General features: G+C 38.5%; 1 protein-coding gene across 1 annotated transcript in view; it reads right to left on the bottom strand.

Annotated features, from left to right (window-relative positions):
• dnah5 (dynein, axonemal, heavy chain 5) overlaps positions 1-15,500 on the bottom strand; it is a 343,343-nt gene that overhangs the window by 185,990 nt on the left and 141,853 nt on the right. The window contains exons 23-27 of the mRNA XM_048608626.1: positions 7,766-7,934; positions 7,008-7,247; positions 5,802-5,992; positions 5,603-5,702; positions 4,870-5,012 (exon numbers count right to left, since the gene is read on the bottom strand). Of these exons, the coding sequence (XP_048464583.1) occupies positions 4,870-5,012; positions 5,603-5,702; positions 5,802-5,992; positions 7,008-7,247; positions 7,766-7,934 (843 nt within the window). The remainder of the gene's footprint in view (positions 1-4,869; positions 5,013-5,602; positions 5,703-5,801; positions 5,993-7,007; positions 7,248-7,765; positions 7,935-15,500) is intronic.

Below are 15,500 nucleotides of genomic sequence, written 5' to 3'. Positions count from 1 at the left end.
CTTTCTGCTCCTATGATGCTGCTTGGCCTGCTGTGTTCATCCAGCTCTGCACCTTGTTGTCTCCAAGACTTCACTGACTTTGGATAAGGTTGGCATGGTCTGATGTCATGACCTCTTCTGCTTGTTGTGGGGATAGAGGACATCCCACCTCTGCAACATCCTATCTATTAGAACCTGAAGATCCCTTCCTGCAAAGTGGAACATCAATTTCCATTCTCTTCCACGTCTAGGCAAATATCAAGAACTGTGCATAGCAGCTCTGGACTAACAGTCCCCGTCCAAGAGCATAATGACCTCTTCAAGGTGGCTCTGACGCCAAGAATGCCAGTCCATTCTGGGATATCCTGACAATGGCAAGTTGTTTCAATTAAAGTGACAAAATGGGGCTAGATTTGGACCAGAGCCATGCCATATGGACGGAGCAGGTATTTAATGAGGTCAGTTTGATTAGATGCAGTGAGAAACCTTGCTTGGTCTCATGGAGAAAAACCCTCAATGACAAGACTGATGCTAAGCCAAAAGAAAATGATTCTGTCCATAGTTCTATTTATTTTGTTCATTTTGTATTGAATATTCATGCAAATTTCCAGTTATACTTGCACTTTGTGGGATATAGTTAAACTTGCAGACTCAGTTGATCCACTTTTTGTATGCATTGTAAAGGCCATTAGTCATGATCATTAATATGTCCAATATTAAGTAAACACCAGAAACTGTTGTCAGTTTCAGATTCATAGAAACAGCAATAGCATCCAATTTCACTATTATTTTTATTCCAAAATTTATGTCTATTCATTTTATTTTGTTGAGTGTAGGGAAACCTTAATATCATCTACTGTTTAAATTCATGAGCTATGGCCATCACTGGCTAGGTCAGCATTTATTGCGCATCCTATTGCCCTGTGGTGACGAGCTGCCTTCTTAATCACCCACAATGTTGTTAGGAAGGCAATTCCAGGATTTGATCAAGTGACACAGAAGGAATGGTGCTATCATTCCAAAAGAGGACAGGGTGGAGTTTGGAAAGACACTTGGAGTTGTTGTTGCTGCGATGCATCTGCTGCCCCTGTTCTTTTCGATGGAAGAGGTCGTGAATTTGCAAGATGATGTAAGAGCAGCCTTGGTGAGTTACCGCAGTGCATCTTGTAGATGGTACAAACTATGGCCACTGTACATTGGCGGTAAAGGGAATGCATGTTGAAGGTGATGAGTATGGTGTCAATCAAGCATGTTGCTTTGTCTTGGATGGTGTCAAGCTTCCTGAATGTTGTTTGAGCTGCACTCATCCAGGCATGTAGGGAGTATTCCTCACACTATTGACTTGTACCTTGTAGATGGAGGCATTTGGGACTCATGAACTGAGTTATTCATCTCAGAATTCACAGGTTCTGACATGCCCTTGTAGGCAGAGTATTTAGATAGCTGGTCTAGTTCAGTTTCTGGTAAATGTGAACATCCAGGATGTTTTTAGTGAAGGTTGTTAGTCAAGAAAAATAGCTTTACACAAAAGTGTCTAAACACCCTTGAGCATTATAATTCATTTCCATATAAATAGAATTACACAGGAAATCTCAACAGAATAAAAGTTCTCTGCATTCATGTTAATTAAATAATTAAATGGATGATAACAGTTGCACGAAACAGGTTGGATTTGAGAAAAGGAAGTTGAGGAAGGACTGTTAAGTCCTTCACTGCTCATTTCTCTGTCGAACTGTGCAAATTCATACATTGCACGCAAGGAGAAGGAAACATTGCGAATTGTGGTTTAAAAACATAGAAACATAGAAAATAGGTGCAGGAGTAGATCATTCAGCCCTTTGAGCCTGCACCACCATGATCATGGCTGATCCTGCAATCTAAGTATCCCATTTCCGCCCTCTCCCCATACCCCTTGATCCCTTTAGCTGCAAAGGCCACGTCCAGCTCCCTCTTGAATATACCAAATGAACTGGCCCCAACAGCTTCCTATAGCAGAGAAATCCACAGGTTCACAACTCTCTAAGTGAAGAAATTCTTCCTCATTTTAGTCCTGAAAGACTTACCCTTTATTCTTCAACTGTGATCCCTTGCTTTAGACTTCCCCAACATTGGGAACATTCTTCTTGCATCCAGCCTGTCCAGTCCCATCAGGATTTTGTATGCTTCCATGAGATCTTTCCCCCCACCCCCACCATTCTTCTAAATTGCATTGAGTACAAGCCCGGTGGACCCAATCTTTCTTCATATGTCAGTCCTGCCACCCCAGGAATCAGTCTGGTGAACCTTCGCTGAACTCCTTCAATAGCAAGAATGTCCTTCCTTAGAATAGGAGACCAAAATTGCACATAATACTCAAAGTGTAGCCTTACCAAGGCCCTGTATAACTGCAGCAAGATACCCTTACTCCGATACTCAAATCCTCTTGCTATGAAGGAGAACATTCCTGCTGCACCTGCATGCCAATCTTCAGTGACTGTTCCACCATGACACCCAGGTCTCATTGCACCTCACCTTTTCCTAAACTGCCACCATTCAGATAATAAACTTACATTTATCCACACTATATTGCATTTGCCAAGTATTTGCCTACTCAGCCAGTCTGTCCAAGTCACCCTGCAACCTCTTTGCATCCTCCTCACAGCACACACTGGCATCCAGCTTAGGGTCATCTGCAAACTTGAAGATATAGCATTCAATTCCTTTGTCCAAATCATAATGGGAACAGCTGAGGTGCCAGCTCCGAACATTGAGGCACCCCACTCCTAACTGCCTGCCACTCTGAAAAGGACCCGTTTATTTCAACTCTCTGCTTCCTATCTGCCAACCAGTTCTCTATCCATGTCAATACATTATCTCCGATACCATGAACTTTATTTTTGCTTATTAATTTCTTGTGTGGAATCTTGTTAAAAGACTTTTGAAAGCCTAGATACAGAATATCTACCGATTCACCATTGTCTACTCTACTGGTCACATCCTAAAAAAATTCCAGAAGATTTGTCAAGCATGATTTCCTTTAGTGAATCCATGCTGACTTGGACTGATTCTGTCACGGCTATTCAAATGCTCAATTATTGCATCCTTAATGACTGGCTCCAGCATTTTCCCTACCACTGATGTCAGGCTAACTAGTCTATAATTCCCCATTTTCTCTCTCCCTCCATTTATAAAGAATGGAGTTACATTTGCTATCCTCTAGTCCATTGGAACTCTTCCAGAGTCAACAGAATGCTGGAAAATGATCACCAATGCATCTGCTATTTTTAGGACCAATTCCTTAAGTACTCTGTGGTTCAGAACATCAGATTCTAATGACTGATCAAGTTTTAATCCCATCAATTTCCCCAATACTATTTCCTAACTAATACGGATTTCCTTCAGTTCCTCCTTCACGCTTAACCCTCTGTCCCCTAGCATTTTCTGAATATTATCTGTGTCCTCCTTAGTGAAGACAGATCCAAAGTATTTGTTCAACTGGTCTGCCATCTCTTTGTTGTTCATTATGAATTTACCTGATTCTAACTACAAGTGACCTAAATATGTCTTTGCCAGTCTTCTTCTCTTCACATATTTATAGAAGTTTTTGCAGTCAGTTTTTGTATTCTGCAAACTTACTTTCATATTCTATTTTACCTTTCTGAATTAAACCCTTTGTCTTCCTCTGCTGAATTTTAAATTTCTCCCAGTCCTCAGGTTTGCTGCTTTTTCTGACCAATTTATATGCCTCCTCTTTGGCTTTAACACTGTTTCTGATTTCCCTTGTTAGCCGCGGTTAAGCCACCTTCCTTGTTTTATTCTTACAGATTATTTCGGAAAATCGCTGGCAAATTCCTTCTAGTTTCTCTAAGACAGTCAAGCAAATTCCAGAAGAATATAGTTACCCATGCCACATCATTAGGTGTACTTAACTAACTCCTTGAAATTTCCTATTAGTCCTGGTCGTGGGTTAATCTTCTTTTGTAACATTTGCCCCAGAAATTACTCCCTCCACATTATTATATAAATTGTCTCTAATAGTCACTTTAGCTGAGTGTGTTCAGTTTAGCAGAATCTATTTGAAGGCACTTGCCCAGACCTGCTGAGTTTCTCCAGCATTTTCTCTTTAGTTTCAGATTTCTAGCATCCACGATATTTTTCTTTTATTTGTGACACCTTTATTTGTCTTGGTCACTTTTGGCTTCCAGGGACTCCAACACCATAGAAGTGCACAAAACACTGATTTCCACTCTTCTGTTGCACTAAATCAATTCTGAAACTAATAAACACAGCTTTAAACCTACCATGCTTCAGTATTAAACTCCAATTCAAGTCAGACTCTTTCAAATTACTGCTTTTTAATTCTCCTGATTCAAACACAAATATCACTTTAAAAAAAAAAACCAATTCAACACATTCAACAAATACTCTCATGATTTTTGGTTAATTGTCCATGACTGTCCCTCAGTTTTAGAATGATGTCCATACAGGGTCGTGAGTTTCTCGATAGGTCTTGGTGCAAGTGAACAGATCAATTCTTGATGGTCAAACTAAATGGTAATTTTAATTTAATCTTTACATCTCAAAATGTCTATGTTATAGTTCACTTGTTAGTCAAATCCCCTTCCATTTGCAACTCTTTTTTAAATTTGACATTATAATTAACTATAAATTTTCCAATTTTACATAGAAATCTAAAGGATATTATATAATTATCGCTGAGGTCATCCCATAGTAAACATTGATTTAATTTTTAACGCTTAATGTTACCATTGGCTCTAATAGGATAAAGTCTACAAATTCCTCGTGTGGTGTTAAGTTGCAAGATTTTCCATTTTCTATGTATAACTATGTATAAAATTTGGTATAATTATATTCTTCCACTTAAATAACATTTTTAAGAAGCAAAGTTACCTTTTTGGTGGAATTAATAGCTGTACCTAGCACTGATACTAGTTTAATGATCTCCTTGTTCTCTGAAACAATTTTGTAGTAGTTCTTCATTTGGATGGGGATAAGCAAGTTTACAGATGTAGAGGTCTCTGACATGCTGCCATCTAAAAGAGAGGATATCAAACAAAAGGAGATTAAAACCCACCAACTGATACTTAATCCCTTGTAGATTATACACCATTTCAGAATTTACACTAAAATAAATTGCATTGATAACGACTAAGTAAGAGAATTTAGGTATCACAAATTAAATAACATTGAATAAAGAGGCACATCACAGCAAGTCAAATATTCATGAACCCCAGCTTAATTTTAGCATGACATGTTGGGAGTAATTTTACTTCTAATTGCATTATAGAGTATGTGAAAGTGATAACAGCATTTAAATTCATAACTGAAAAGATATCAGTAATTCCTATTTCTGTGCAACTATCCAACCTGTCTGACAAAAAAATTGTCTGTTTTGATTTTAAGCATCAGATTATTAGGTCTGCAAGGGACTGCAGTTATCAATATTCTCCAATGCATACGTCTATATCTATGATAATTTGAAAATTACTGATTTATGGGGAAAGGTCATGGAAATTTGACTGAATGGATAACTCTTTCGTACCTGTGTCTGTGTTAGTAAGTGCAATAACTTAATAATTACAACAATCTGGTAATAATTTGAATCACTTGAAATGTGCATTACCGAGAATACTTCTGACAGTAATTTCTGGGACTCCATCTTCAGAATCACTGTCTCTGCTGCCACGTCTCATTGCTGCAATCTTTCTTTCATTCATTTTGTTCTACAGACAAGAAATGGAAGCAAATATCAATTCAAAAACTGACAATCAATTGTAATAGCTAAACAGTAAAAGATAAAATCATTAAAGATCAAAACAAACCTTTGAAATTCTTTCTTTACTCCACTGGCCAACTCCTTTTGGGACACTGACAATATATTCCACTGTCTTATTCAAAGCCTGTTGTACTTCATCCAGTGCAGGTATCATGGTTATATTGGGAATAGATAGTGTAATGCTAGTTCTGAAGATGGGATGGCTTGATTGCTTTTGTTTACTGGAGAGGTCATCCTCTATTCGAAAAATCAACATATATGAACAAATACAAATTAATGAACAAATTAATTATTTAGGGAGACCAGTCTATTCTCTATGTATTTTTAAAACTGCGTGAGAAAAATATTATTTCTACCACAAAATTGCACTGTCAGCCTGCTGATACTTCTCATTTTGATGAAAGCAAGAGCTAGAATACAAGAGCAGGAATGTACTGCTGAGGCTGTAGAAGGCTCTGGTCAGACCGCATTTGGAATATTGTCAGCAGTTTTGGGCTCTGTATCTAAGGAAGGATGTGCTGCTGTTGGAAGGGGTCCAGAGGTTTACGAGAATGATCCCAAGAATGAAGGGCCTGTCATTTGAGGAGCAATTGAGGACTCTTTGTCTGTACTTGAAGTTTAGAAGGATTGGGTGCGGGGAGGAATCTGATTGAAAACTATACATAGAATACTGAGAGACCTGAATAGAGTGGACATGCTGAAGATGGGAATAGCTTCAGAATAAAGGGATGACCTTTTAGAACTGAGATGAGGAAAATTTCTTCAGCCAGAGGGTGGTTAATCTGTGGAACTCATTGTCACAAAGGGCTGTGGAGGCCAAGTCGTTGAGAGTATTTCAAATAGAGATAGGTAGATTATTGATTAGTAACAGGATCCAGAGATAGATAGGTTCTTAATTAGTAAGAGGATCAAGGGTTACAGGAAGAAGGCAGGAGAATGGGTTTGAGAAACATATCAGCCGTGATCTAATGGCAGTGCAGACTCAATGGGCTAAATGGCCTTATTCTGCTCCTATATCTTATGGTTTTATAGTCTAAGAGTGCCAGAAAATGGTCTCACATTACATTTTGTCTTTTCATCAGCTGCTAAATCTTTAGTTTCACACTTGAACTGCTCACTAGCATTGTTTCCATTTCATTTATAATAGTTCAGTAAAACCACAATATTTGGTCCAGTTGGTGTCAGAGATTGCTTTGCAATCTGTAACAGAATCAAGATTCTTTATGCTGAAGCTGATCAACAGACTTCATACCTATAAAATAAAGCAGTGATGATGAATGAATGCGTTTGCGAATAGTCTCTAGAGTGTTGCGGGTGACCTTCAATAATGCATCCACATTGCGGTGGCTGAAGTAGGACAATAATTCCTGTGCTTCTTCTTCAAGTGTCTGCATTAAGTCTTTCTTCTTCCTTTTTGTTACTGGAGATGGGGACCCATCGTTTATCTGGCTTGCATTATAGGTGAAAGAACGTTTCTCAGTTTTTCGTTCTCCTGGTATAAAAGATATTTAATCAATATAGTTTTGTTTTTTACTTCACAGACCATGTACTTACATAACTATCAGGTTAAAAATAGTCTATTTTGTTCTTTCTTAGAAAAACTAACTTAGGAAATGGTTTACAATAAACTGTGTTAACAAAATTTTAACCATAAAACTTATTATTACCATACTAAGATTTAAAAAGGAACTGAGGGCCATTTTTTGTATACACAGCATGATTCATGTGTGGAATGATGGAAGTGATGGATATAGGTACAGTTACAACATTTAAAAGACATTTAGGCAAGTACATGAATAGGAAAGGTTTGGAAGGATATGGACCAAACACTGGCAGGTGGGACTAGTTTAGTTTGGGATCATGGTCGGTATGGACTAGTTAGACTGAAGGGTCTATTTCTATGCTGTGTGACTCCATGACTTTTTAAAACTAAAATAATCCTGCTGCCAGACACTACTTTACACAGCATTAGCTCCCAACCTTTAATCCCTATATATTTTTATTTCTTACCATCAAATTCTTTTTGATGCTCATTTCCACTGCTATCTTTGGATTTTTCCTCCTCCTCTTCTTTACTCAGAGACTCCAAATCCAGTAACATGTTTATAAATTCATTTGCAGCTTCCTCTACCAAAGAACTCTTACAATGCAGCATTTGGGCAGCTTTTACACACAATTCCTGTACAAAATGACATTTTAAAATTACTGAAGTGTGAAAGGTACTGCTGCTTGTGGACATTTATTACTGTAATGGCACACCTATTATCAGCTTTTTAATGTCAAAAACCAGTAGCAGCATATTAGCTCCATTTGTGTGCACGTTTAATCACCTGGCATTGGCTTAATGGTAACAGAAGTATACTGACAATATACTTGCACACTTTTAATACTCAAGTTTGTACTTATATAATAAAACAACAAAGATGTGGAGGTGCCAGTGTTGGACTGGGGTGGACGAGGTCAAAAATCATACCACACCAGGTTATGCTCCAACAGGTTTATTTGAAGTCACAAGCTTTCGAAGTCTCACTCCTTCCTCAGGTGTCAGTGAAAAAGGTGGCATCAGACACAAAATTTATAAACAAAAGATCAAATGGTCAAGAACTGATGCGGTGTTGAACAGACCTAAGATGGCTATTAAATCTTTACTCAATTAGAAAGGATTAATATGCAAATTCCCGAATTTCTTTCAAGTCACTGCCCTGAGATAACTAAAGGTTTTTTGAGTTCTCTCAGTATACCAGAGGTCACATTTCAGGTCAGATAATGCATCTCTCTCTCTCTGTCTCTCTCTCTCTCTCACACACACACACACACACACACACACACACAAATCTATGGGGTGAATTTGCATTTGCTGATTTGTAATTGCAGATACATTCTATTTTGTTCAAAAAGGACACAATTTGTAGACAGTCAATGCAGCACTTTATAAATTCCTACTTTGGAAATAAAACCAATCTGACTCCAAGTTCATACACAGCCAGATTCTAAAGAAGGCCGTACACCTAAAATGCAATGTCTGACCTGGGATGTCATCTCTGATATACTGAGGGAACTGAGAAAATCTTTCGTTAACTTGGCGCAGTCACTTGAAAGAAATTCGGGAGCTTGCATACTAATCCTTTCTAACTGACTAAACATTTAACAGCTATCTTAGGTTTGTTTTACACCACATCAGTTCTATGACCATTTGATCTTTTGCTTTTAAATTCTGTGTCCGATGCCACCTCTTTCACTGACACCTGAAGAAGGAGTGATACTCCAAGAGCCTGTGACTTCAAATAAATCTGTTGAACTATAACCTGGTGTCATGTGATTTTTAACTCAATATAACAAACAACAAAGAACATTACAGCACAGCAACGTGCCCTTTTGTCCACCAAGCGTGGACTGATACATGTGCCTTTCAAAACTAAAAATTTGTTTGCTTCTATGCAGTCTGTATCCCTTTGTTCCCTTCCTATTCATATATCTGTCAAGATGTCTCTTAAATGTAACTAGTGTATCTGCTTCTACAACCTCCTCAGGCACTTACCTCCCACTGTGTAAAAAGCCTGCCTCTTGCATCTCATTCAAACTTTCACCCTTTTACCTAAAACCTATATCTTCTAATAATTGATATTTCTACCTTGAGAAAAGGACTCTGATTATCTATAATACCCATGCCTCTCATAACTTCTAAAATATTTTTAACCCTAACGCTTCAACCTCCAAACCAGGCAACATTCTGATAAACCTTTTCTGTACCCTCTCCAAAACCTCCACATCCTTCTGATAGTGTGACGACCAGAACTATACAAAATATTCCAAATCAGGCCTAACTAAAGTTCTACACAGCTGCAATATGACTTGCTAATTTTGTATTCTATGCCCTGAATGATGAAGACAACCATGCCATATGCCTTCTTGACCAACTTATCCACTTGTGTATCCACTTTCAGGGTTCTGTGGGTCTGTACACCTAGATCCCTCTGTACGTTAATGCTTTTAAGGGTTCTATCATTAACTATATACTTTCCGCTGCACTAGACCTTCCAAATTGCATCATCTCATATTTCAAACAACCATAGAATCCTACAGTGAGGAAAGAGGCCATTCAGCCCTCAAGTCTGCACCAATCCTCCAAACATCACCCCACCCAACCCACCATTCACCCACCTCACCTCCGTAATCACACATTTTCAATTACTAGGGGTCACGATTTCAAGGTGAGAGGGGAAAAGTTTAAGGGAGATATGCGTGGAAAGTTCTTTACGCAGAGGGTGGTGGGTGCCTGGAACGCGTTGCCAGCAGAGGTGGTAGAGGCGGGCACGATAGCGTCATTTAAGATGTATCTAGACAGATACATGAATGGGCAGGGAGCAGAGGGATACAGATCCTTGGAAAATAGGCGACAGGTCTAAACCTGTCGAGGTTCTGGATTGGCACAGGCTTGGAGGGCCGAAGGGCCTGTTCCTGTGCTGTAATTTTCTTTGTTCTTTGTTCTTTGTATTTACTATGCATAATCAACCTAATCTGCATATCCCTGGATACCACACAGCAATTTAGCATTGTCAATCTTCCTCAACTGCATATCATTGCGGACTGTGGGAGAAAACCAGAGCACTCAGAAAAACATATGCAGACATGGTACGAACATGCAAGCTCCACACATACAGTCACCTAAAGCTAGAATCGAACCGGAGTCCCTGGAACTGTAAGGCAGAAGAGCTATCCACTGAGCTGGCCAGCACAGATCCCTGCAAAACAACCACTGGTCACAGATCTCTTGTCAGCAAAACATCTTTCCACCGCTACTTTCTGTCTTCTATGACCAAGCCAGTTCTGCATACAGTCTACCAGCTCACTGTGCATCCTGTGTGACTTCACCTTCTGTATCAGCTTGCCATGAGGGACCTTGTAAACAACATTCACCACTCTGCCCTCACTAATCATCTTTGTCACTTCCTCAAAAAACTCAATCAAGTTTGTGAGACACAACCTCCCCCGCACAAAGCCATACTGCCAATTGCTAATAAGTCAATACTTTTCCAAATGTGAGTAAATCTTGTCCCCAAGAACCTTCTCCAAAAATTTCCCTACCTCTAATGTAAGACTCAGCAGCTTGTAATTTCCTGGATTATCCTTGTTGCTAGAAAAACAAAGGAACAACACTGGGTACTCTACAGTCCTCCTGGACCTCTCCTGTGACTAAACAGGATACAAAGATTTCGTACAAGCCCCAGCAATTTCCTTCCTCCCCTCCCTCAGTATTCTGAGATAGTTCCCCATTAGTCCTGGGGATTTGTCTACCATAATGCTTTTCATAAAATGCACAAGAAATTTTAAGAAAGGTGAAAGATCATTAAATCCAACAAGTGTTACCTGTTTTCAGAGATCAATATCATTCATTGTCTTTCTCAGTACTAGACATGTATTCTAAGTTAGAAATTTTAAGTACAAACATTCAACAAACTTAGTAACATTTCTACATGACTGATTTTTAGTTTGGAACAAACTGGTCACTCTAATCCCTGTCACATACAAGCAGGAAGAGAAATAAGCACACTAAGTGCCCTCTCTTGAACACTATAATTTGGAAAATGTACCCAAAATTCCATTACTGTACAAAAACAAAACTATTTTTTCTGTAACTACTTTATACTGTTAGTTTCAGCAGCTTTCCCCTTTACTTTCTCAATTTTCATTCATTGCTGACTAGGCAATTATTGCCATCCTCAATTGCCCACAGAGGGTTACAAATCAAACACATTTCTGTGGGTCTGGGGTCATATGTAAGCCATATCAGGTAAGGATAACCGATTTCCCATCTTAAAGAATAGTAGTTACCCAGTCAGAGATAGCTAGAACTGCAGATGCTGGAGTCAGAGATAACACAGCGTGGAGCTGGAGGATGCTGCCTGGCCTACTGTGTTCCTCCAGCTCCACACTGTGTTATCTAGTGACCCAGCTTTGTTTTTTACAAAAATCAACAACGGTTCCATTGTCATTAGGCTAGCTTTATATGTAATTTATTAAATCCCACCAGCTACCGCGGTAGAATTTGAATCCATGACTCCAGAACATTAGCCTGGGCCTCTGGATTATGAATCCTGGGGCATTATCATTTAAAGGTTTTCCTCTCTCATATCTAACCTTCTACATTTAACCTGCATTCAGTAATAACTTGCATTGATTTTTATTCATTTAAATGTATGGAACAATTTGTCTGGATCCACGTTCTGAATTTCTTACATACGATTTAAAGTGGATAGAAGGTTTTTTTTATTCATTCATGGGATGAAGGTGTCGCTGGCCAGGCAGCATTTATTACCCATGCCTAATTGCCCAGAGGGCAGTTAAGAGTCAACTACATTGCTGAGGGTCTGGAGTCACATGTAAGCCTGACCAGGTGAGGATGGCAGTTTCCTTCCTTATAGGACATTAGTGAACCAGATGGTTTTTTCCAACAATCAGCAATGGATTCACAGTCATCATTAGACTGTTGATTCCAGATATTTATTGAATTCAAATTCCACTATCTGCCATGGCAGGATTTGAACCCAGGTCCCCAGAACATTATCTGGGTCTCTGGATTAGCAGTCCAGCGATAATACCATTAGGCCATCACCTCAATACAGGGAACACCATCAACCGCAGGTTTCCCTCCAACCCACACAACATTCTGACTTGAAACTATGTTGCAGTTCCTTCACTGCCACTGGGTCAAAATCCTTGAACTCTTTTTCTAACAGTACTCAATGGACTGCAGCATTTCAAGGTAATAGCTTAGCACCGTAGTTAAGGATAGGGAATAATTGTGGGACTAGCCAGCAAGACCCACATCCCACAAGCAAATAAAAAAAAATATCCTCCATAAGCAAGCTAACTTTGCTTTTGGGAATGGGCATCTATCAAGGCCTGTTAGAATTTTACAACACAGAAGGAGGCTACTGCATCCGTACCCTAAAGAGCTATCCACCTAGTCCCATTCTCCAGCCCTATCTCTGTGGCCTTTAAAATCATCACTTTCAAATACACATCCAACTCTCTTTTGAAATCTCTTATGGAATCTACCTCCACAACACTCTCATGCAGCGCATTCCATATCCTAACAATTCTCTGAGTAAAGACGTTTCTTCCCATGTCATTCCTAGGTCTCTTGCTGACAGTCTTGAAATTGTGACCTCTAGTTACTGACATAACATCTAGCAGAAACAAAATATCCTTATTTACTCTGTGAAAATTGTTCATAATTTTGAACACCTCAATAAGGTCACCTCTTAATCTTTTCTGCTCCAAGGTGAATAAGACCAATTTCTACAATCTTTCCTTGTATCTAAAATGCCTCATTCTTGTAACATTTCAATAAAACTCCTTTGCACTCTCTCCAGGGATTTAACATCCTTAAATAAGGTGCCCGAAACTGAACACAATTCTCCAATTGCGGTCTGACCAATGAATTGCAGAGGTGTAGCACCACTGCCTCATTTTTATTCTCTGCCTCTATTTATAAACACAAGGATCCTGTAAGCGTTTGCAATGACTGTTTCAACTTGCATAACCACCTTCAGAGAATTGTGCACGTTAGCGTCGAAGTTCCTTTGCTCTGTACTCCTTCAAAATTGTACCATTGAGCCTGCATTGTCTCTCCATGTTTCTTCTCCAAAATGCATCACCTCCTATTTTTCTGCATCAAATTCATCTGCCTGGTGTCTATCCATTTGACCAACTTATCAATGTCACTGTGAAGTTACTCAGCATCATCTTCACAATTCACTAGTCTCCCTAGCTTGGTATCCACTTCAAATTTAGAGATGTTGCCCTCAACACCCATCTCCAAATCATTTATATAAATCAGAAAAAGCAAAAGTCACATCACCCATTCCTAGGGAATACAATTTTCAACTCATCTCCAAACTATAAATGAATATCTATACCTACCTTGTGTTTCCTCTCTTTTAGCCAACTTTAAATCCATGCTGCCAAGGACCCATCAATCCCAAATAATTCTAATTTGCTAACCAACCTGGTATCTGGCACCATACCTAACGCTTTCTCAAAGTCCAAATATACTACATCCATGGCACTACTCTCATCAACTGCCTGTGTTACGTTGTCAAAGACGTCAATTAAATTTGTCAGACATCACCTTCCCTTGACAATGTCATGTTGACCGTCTAGTATTAATTTACTGTTCTTTGACACCGGCTCCTCACAATCACCTTCTCTGTTATGGTGAGCGAGTCGACTTCTCCCAGAATCCTCCTCAGTCATTTCTCACTACTGCCCTCTATTAAGAGAATTCAATCTTTTTATATGAGAAGTCACTATTAATTAGATATCTAACTCATCCTTTCCTATTTCTGGACATCTGATACTTGAATTACGCAACCTTCCCCCTCTTTTTCGATAAATGCGTATGTGAACAATTACTGTATAGATTAACAAAATTTCTTTGTCTCAAATTACAGCTTCTGACTATCATTTTGAAGTAATATTTTCATCATCCTTTTTCCTGCTGTAATTAAAGTCAGTATCAGGAAATGTTAAGGTTCAACAACTCCTATGTTTCCCTGATTATCATTTTCTTCGTGAATTGAATTTTACTGAATGAAATTAGGGTGGTCAATAACAATAAAGTAGTTTTCTAGCAGTAACTGGTGTTTTATTAGTTGTGGTTATCTCAAACGCAGGATATCTAAATACAAGAAATGTAAAATAAATCATGCGCCTTTTATGCATGATAATTTTAGATGTTCCCTTCCTTTCATCCTGGTCAGCCAATACAATGGTTACCAAACATTCCTGGGTGAAAAGTTCCTTTATAAATAGATGTTATAAATATTTAAATAAATACTCAAAATAATTCTTCTGCACAAGTATAAAATAAACACATAGCATTTTATGATTACTGAAAGATACAAGTTGCCAAAGACTGTTACTTTTTTCTATCTGTATTTTGTATTCTTTTAATTGCAAAGCCTTACTGTTACTAGAAACAATTTTGAATATATTTTATTTTTTATTTACTTGATAAAATAATGACATTGTCTTTAACAAAAAAGAATTTATTATTTTAACGATATTTTGTGAGTAATGTCCATTTTCTTTAGACGCCTAATATCATGAATAAAGTAGATCCAACAAGAAGTTGCTCACAATGTGTTATAAAACAAGGTTTGTGTTAATGTACTTATATCTTTCTTTAAATCATGACCAGACATGAAAATCACGAATATTCTCAGAGGTGCTTCCACTACCACATTAATTTCACTTCTGGACTTCCTTCTCTAAACCTTTACACCCTTTTCTCTTTTTCCTTCTGAGATCCTCCTTAAAACCTACCTCTTTGACAAAACTTTTGGTCATCTGGCCTAGTATTCCCTCATGTGGTTAAGATTTATGTGCTGTTTTATAAAGCCTCTGTGAAATGCTTTGGAATGTTTTACAAGTTTAAAGTTCTATGTAAATATAAGCTGTTGTTGCAAGACTCCAAATTTTACCAGGTAGTGTTAGGTGCCACCATCAGCAATGAAATGGGTGACCCAAGCCTGTGTTGTTTTACTGATAGCAGCCAATTAAGATTCCACATTGAGAATGTTGTCCTATCATGGATGGCAGTCTCTTTCACCAAGCTGCTGATGCAAGCAGAGAACTGTTGGCTTGGCAGTGCCACTGATAGATGTAGTCATTATTGCAGCTATGGAGAAAAGAAGCAATTGCCACCCTTGAAAGCCACATTGTGCTGAGACCGGTCACA

Source organism: Rhincodon typus, chromosome 2, assembly GCF_021869965.1.
Source record: "Rhincodon typus isolate 14 chromosome 2, sRhiTyp1.1, whole genome shotgun sequence".
Taxonomy (NCBI): Eukaryota; Metazoa; Chordata; class Chondrichthyes; order Orectolobiformes; family Rhincodontidae; genus Rhincodon; species Rhincodon typus.
Note: the sequence above shows the minus strand (reverse complement) of the source record. Positions and strands in the feature narration are given on the sequence as shown.